The sequence below is a fragment of the Sinocyclocheilus grahami genome, unplaced genomic scaffold, assembly GCF_001515645.1.
Source record: "Sinocyclocheilus grahami isolate Dianchi unplaced genomic scaffold, SAMN03320097.WGS_v1.1 scaffold512.1, whole genome shotgun sequence".
NCBI lineage: Eukaryota > Metazoa > Chordata > Actinopteri > Cypriniformes > Cyprinidae > Sinocyclocheilus > Sinocyclocheilus grahami.
In genome coordinates, this window is record NW_015505691.1 from 796,645 (window position 1) to 803,483 (window position 6,839).

Consider the following 6,839-nt stretch of genomic DNA (forward strand, 5'->3'; position numbering starts at 1 on the left):
TCATGCTCTGCTTCAGTATGTCACAGTACATGCTGGAATCCATGTTTCCCTCAATGAACCGCAGCTCCCCAGTACCAGCAGCACTCATGCAGCCCCAGACCATGATGCTACCCCCACCATGCTTGACTGTAGGCAAGACACAATTTCCTTGGTACTCCTCGCCAGGGCGTCACCACACATGCTGGACACCATCTGAGCCAAACAAGTTTATCTTAGTCTCATCAGACCACAGGACACGTTTCCAGTAATTCATCCTCTTGGACAGGTTGTCTTCAGCAAACTGTTTGCGGGGCTTTCTTGTGAGCCAGCTTTAGAAGAGGCTTCCTTCTGGGACGACGGCCATGCAAATTGACTTGTTGCAGTGTGCAGCATATGGTTTGAGCACTGACAAGCTGACCTCCCGCTTCTGCAACCTCTAAAGCAATGCTGGCAGCACTCATGCGTCTTGTTTTTTGAAGCCAGCTTCTGTACCTGACGCACAGCACGAGGACTCGACTTCTTCGATCGACCCTTGCGATGCCTGTTCCGAGTGGAACTCGTCTTAGAAAACCTCTGTATGACCCTGGCCACTGTACTGTAACTCAGTTTCAGGGGGTTACAGATCTCCTTATAGCCTAGGTCATCTTTGTGGAGAGCAACAATTCTAATTCTCAAATCCTCAGAGAGTTATTTGCCATGAGGTGCCATGTTGAACATCCAGTGGTCAGTATGAGAGAATTGTACTCAAAGCACCAAATTTTAACTGCTCTAATACAAGATACACAAATTTGTATGGTCTTGTCAAGCAGACAAAAACATGAACATGATGAATAGGACATGTGGCTTTGCATAGTTAAACGACATACAGCTGTTATCACTTAGGGTGTACTAACTTTTGTTGCCAGCTATTTTGACAATAATGGCTGTATCTTGAGTTATTTTCAGAGGACAGTAAATCTGTACTGCTATACAAGCAGCACATTGACTACTCTAAAATATAGAGTAGTCAATTTATTCATTATATTATATATTCATTTCTATAGTATTGTCCCTTGAGAAGATATACTACTTTTGTGAGATACTGTATAATGATATAGAGTTGATAAAACGATACAAACTTGATCAAGATAATAATTTTTTTGTAACTGACCAAGTAAGAAATTGAATAACTTCTTCTACTCTAAAAATTAATGCTCTAACTGCAGAAATGAAAGTAGTAATTACATTTTTTGGCTGGAAAATTGGAAAAAATGCAGCAATGTGCCGGTGATGACATAGTAAGCAGGGTTTTAAATATTGTGGCACTAACCCCACCAAACACAACAGTGGCCAAAAGTGATGTGTGCAGGCGTTTTTTATGACCCCACATTTAACTTAAACCATCAAAATACGAAGGGAAAAAAACACTGATCAGTGTTGCCAACTGCTTTCAACTGAAAGTAGCTAAAACTAGTCACTAAATGTTGCTAGATGACATCATAAAGGTGAGTTCACTGATCTATATAAATACAAGTATAGATCAGTGGGAAAGTTGGAATCTAGATAAGGTTTGTCCAATTGTGACTGCACAATTTGGCATGTTTCATTGCATTATTTTCAAAAATAAAACAACTGACTTTAAGCAACTATGCAATATGCTTACAAAATCATTAACACATTTTTTTAATTACGGGTGAAGATGTCAAATTTCCTAGGCCGGACATCACTTTTGGCCACTATTATATGGCAGTTCATTGACTTTCCAACTGACCGCCAAACCAAGCTGCAAAAATAAGCAACTTTTATGAGCATTGTGGGCTTTCCTGGAGTTGTTGGAGCCATTGATGGAACGCATGTTCACATCATTGCTCCAACTGTAAATGAGGAGACATACCAATAGAAAACAATGTCAAAGCATCCGTAACAATGTGATAATTTTGCACAATGCAAAGCATTTAAAAAAAAAATATTTTAAATATTAAAATATTTCAGTGTCTTAAATGACTTTATTATAGTTACATTAAATGGTGTTGTTCTGCTGTGACTTCACATGAGCAGGCTCACTATTGGCTGTTTCAGAGGTTGAGGGCGGCCATTTCGGGTTGACATCATTGTAGTCCTTATGGTGCGTTCAAGTAATTTCGGATAGATCGTATTTACGAGTTGAACGCACATGAACACCACTACAAATTCGTTGTTACAAGTGGGGAAACTCGAAAATTTCTTTAAGCCCAGAGTTTCCGAGTTGGGGACGTGTCAGTGAGAAAAATGTGTCGGATGCAATGGACGCAGCCAAAGACTATAGATATGCAACATCTGTATTGACGGTAATTTTTTTTTTAAATACCGTATTGACCCGAATATAAGACGATGTTTTTTTCTTGGAAATACATCTGAAAAAACGCGGTCGTCTTATATTCAGGGTCTACACTTTGACATGTCAATAATACACCCACAACAATAGGTGGCGCCAAATACACATAAAACGAGTGTGCCTTGAAATACGTAATGTAATGCGTGTTGTAAAGATAGTTTTTTCTTAAAAACAATAGAAAAAGAAACCTTACAGCTGCATGAGTCGTGACTGTCACGTTAGCCTGATGGGACCAAACTCCCTTTGTGATTTTAAAACTTAAGACAGTACCCAGATTCGAAGACTACAGTAAGATTTAACTTTTACTGTTAATAAGATTTTGGTAAGCTACTATTAGATGGATAACCTAAATGTCCTAATTCAGATGGGCTACCTGTTTTGTTTTTGTTTTTTTTAATGGTATATCAAAAAGTGTATATATTTTAAATGTGATTGTTGGTACATTTTACCAGTTTTTACCATACTTGCAAAACAAAAATTAAACTAGGAAAAATATGCAATATGAAAATAATTGAAGACAAAATGCGTTTTACTGAGAAAAAAACAGATTTGATTTTTTAAAAGCCTTTTTCCAAAAGGTACATCTGGAAAAAGGGGAGTCGTCTTATATTCAGGCCAATACGGTAAAATTATTTTTTTGTAATGCACAATAAAACTATATAAAATTGACATATACAAAATATTATATTATTGTATAATTACCATAAAATATATAATGATTCAGTTTACATCACCTTCATAAATCACCTTCAATAAAAAAAACAGTAAAAAAAGCAAAAACACAATGACTCTTTATTCATAATTTTGTAGATGTAGAGTTTAAAAAATCGTAAAGAAAAGTTAAATCGCCATATTGTTCCGACCAAAGTGACTTGAACGCACGCACCTGACGTCGATCGAAAGTTCACAACACTTAAGTGTCCTACTTAAATTTTTTTTAAAGTACTACTTTTTACTAAGAATTTTTTGACAATTAAGTCAAAGCTTAAGACTATTCTTAAGAGCATTTCTGAGAAGTTGTATACATACGGGCCCAGGATTACTAGACCAAAACGTTAAAATAATTTTAGCAAATGGATACAACATAAATAAACATGAATAGATAGATAGATGACCTTACTGAATTTAAATTATTTCTAAGACTAAATTAATAAATAATATTTCATCAGATGACCCCCGACAATAATCAAGACCAGACTGACAATATACGTTTACCTGTGCAATCAAATAATGCAGTACAAGGTTCATTATTTCATTGAGTCTGTCCTTTTATTTATAATGTTTCATATACATTTTTGTCTCTTTGTGAAATGCCACAATGTAACTAACATTTTGATTCCAAGGTAATAAATGGAATCTCACCAAAGAAATCATCTTTGTTCACGATGTGAACGTAGCCTTGATTTCACACAGACACGCATTTTCTGGTGACATTTTAAACTGCCGAGCCATTTAAATCTCTTCCCACACGCAGAACACAAATAACGTCTTACATCTGCATGCATTTTCAGATGTATCTGCAAGTGTGAGAGCAAAATAAAAATCTTATTACAATGATTACAATTAAACATTCTTCCTTTAGAGTGAATGCACTGGTGATTTTTCAAACTGCTTCTTTTTCTAAACTGCTTCCCACAATCAGAACACTGCGATTTCTTTCCAGAATGAGTTTGCAAATGACAGTTCAGGTCTTTTTGATATGTGTAACTCCTCTTGCACTGAAGACATTTAAAAGGCCTCTCTCTAGTGTGCACTCTCATGTGAACTTCAAGGTTTCCTTTAAATGTGAAACCTTTTCCACACTGAGGACAAATGAAAGGTTTCTCTCCCGTGTGAATTTTCATGTGCGTTTTAAGGTTTCCTTTAAATCTACAACTCTTTCCACAGTGATGGCAACTGAAAGGCTTCTCTCCAGTGTGAATTATTACATGCCTCTTGAGGTTTTTCGTATCTGGGAAACACTTTCCACACTCAAGACATTTAAAACCAGTCTCTCTGGAATGAATTCTCATGTGGTAATTAAGGCTTTCTTTTCGTGTGAAAGATTTTCCACACTGAACGCATATGAACGGCTTCTCTCCGGTGTGAACTCTCATGTGAGTCTTTAGATTTCCTTTTTGTGAGAAAATATTCCCGCACAGTTTGCATGTGTAAGGGCACTCTCCAGTGTGACCTCTCATGTGAGCATTAAAGGTTGCTTTATATTTGAAACTATTTCCGCACTGAGGGCATGTAAAAGGCTTCTCTCCAGTGTGAAGTCTCATGTGTGTCTTGAGGCTTACGCCATGTCTGAAACTCTTTCCACACTGATGGCAGGTGTAAGGTTTTTCTCCAGTGTGAATTCTCATGTGAGACTTGAGGCTTACTTTAAATCGAAATTTCTTTTCACACTCTTGGCATTTGAAAATCTTTTCCTCTGTGTGCAATAGAATGTGTCTGTTAAGGTGTTTTATGTCCCGGAAATTCATTCCACACGGATGACATGTAAAACAGTTCTCTTTTGAGTGCATTATCATGTGGGAAGTAAGAGTTTTCTTACGTTTGAAAAACTTTCCACATTGTTCACATTGGAACGGCTTCACTCCTGTGTGACTGTTCATGTGATACTTAAGGTTTACTTCGGCTGTAAATCTTTTTCTACACAGTTGGCAGGAGTAAGGCTTCTCTCCGGTGTGAATTCTCATGTGCCTGTTAAGGGTTCCTTTTTGAGTGAAACTTCTTCCACATTCTTGGCAAGTGAAAGGCTTCTCTCCCGTGTGAATTCTCATGTGGCCTTTAAGGGTTGTGTTTTTACGGAAACCTTTTCCACACTGTTGGCAGGTGTAAGGGCTCTCTCCATTATTAATCCTTATGTGGACTTTAAGGTCTCCATGTTGTTTCTTATATGGATCTTTGTCTTTCATTTCATTCAGTACCTCATTCTCCTCTTTCAGCATCATCAGGTCTAGGGTGAAGAGAGACAAATACAAGTTAAAATGTCAAACCTTGTTGACAAAATGGGCCCACTCAGGCTTAAAAAAAAAAACTGTGACAGAGTGATTGACCTCCTTCTTTTGTTTCGATACACAGAGAGACATTTGCATAGATCGGCAAACATAATCACCTAATTTTGTAATTGCGGCTAAGGATGGGCGATATGGGCTTTAAAATATATCACGATAATTTCTCATGTTTATTGTGATAACGATATCAATGACGATAATTTAGGGAATCCAGTTTCTTTAGAGAAAAGTATTATCGTTCCTATTTTTACCCAAAATAGGGTGTTGTGAGCATTACCGAGTACACACTTAATGTAATGACTGTTAAATTCATACTGGAAGCCGGAGGGCGCCCTTGCGCAGAAACTCAACATATGCATAGAAGTTATGCTCCAGGAAGAAGTATCCAGTGATGGGAAGTTCGGATCATTTTACCAACTCAAATGAACGAATCTTTTTTTCGAGTCATTTCGTTAATTTTAGCAAAATATAATTAAAATGTTACGTGTTACTTCCCTAATACGTCTACTACTTACGCAAACGTTGATCACACTACAAACAATACAAAACTGCTATAAGAAACAGAAAAGATTAATTCGTTATTTACCTGGGTCTTCAGTCTATGATTGGCTCACCTCACATCTGACAAGTCTTCGGGTTTGAGTCATTCATTCATCACGTGACAGCCCCATACACTTTAACAAATGCAGTCTGAGCCGGAAAGAGAATTGATTAGTTCATCTCTCGAGTCTTTTGAATCGTTCGTTCTTTTGTCACGTGACGTGACAGCATTGGATAGAAAAATTAGTTAATTTACAAGCTTCCTTACAAACGGGTTGTAGGATATCAGACCATCTAAGATTTGGTCAAAACATGGTTGAGGCACGAGGAGTCAAAACATTCCACAAGAGGCCCAAGACAACAGGATGTCATAAATCAGACCCGAGCACTAGCCAGTCTGAAGCAAGGCTAACAAACTCTTTCACAGAACAGTTTTCAACATTAAAACAAAAGAAACACACTGATCGAATCAGACCATCTAAGATTTGGTCAAAACATGGTTGAGGCACGAGGAGTCAAAACATTCCACAAGAGGCCCAAGACAACAGGATGTCATAAATCAGACCCGAGCACTAGCCAGTCTGAAGCAAGGCTAACAAACTCTTTCACAGAACAGTTTTCAACATTAAAACAAAAGAAACACACTGATCATAACAACTCAGGAAGGAAGATTGTCAATTTTGGGGCAAGTTAATTGGTCGAGACACCATTTGGGGTGTGTTAAACAGCCTGGTTTAAATACTAGAAACACCATCAAACGTCGCTTTTTGTCTTGCTCTTGGCTCTCTTCTTCAACCCCTTTTTTTGCTCGCTCTTTGTTTTTACTTTCCTCTTTTTAGTCATAGCTTTGAGCTATGCTTTTAATCATGCTTCTGTAGCTTTTGAGCGTGCTCTGGCTTACACGCCAGCTCCTCCAAAACCATGAGGAGAAACGCCACCTAGTCTCGTCAAACTTTACTTCTATT

At 37.6% G+C, this 6,839-nt stretch overlaps 1 protein-coding gene across 3 annotated transcripts in view; it reads right to left on the bottom strand.

Moving 5' to 3' along the window:
* Positions 1-3,592: 3,592 nt before the first annotated feature.
* The window catches only part of LOC107554748 (gastrula zinc finger protein XlCGF57.1-like), a 26,724-nt gene continuing 23,477 nt past the window's right edge, over positions 3,593-6,839 (bottom strand). For 2 of the 3 annotated variants that reach the window (XM_016237347.1, XM_016237346.1), the window contains exon 3: positions 3,593-5,276. In XM_016237347.1, the coding sequence (XP_016092833.1) occupies positions 3,703-5,276 (1,574 nt within the window). In that variant the 3' untranslated portion in view covers positions 3,593-3,702. Of the gene's footprint in view, positions 5,277-5,920; positions 5,961-6,839 lie in introns of those variants that run through there. The other variant, XM_016237348.1, reaches the window with a different exon arrangement.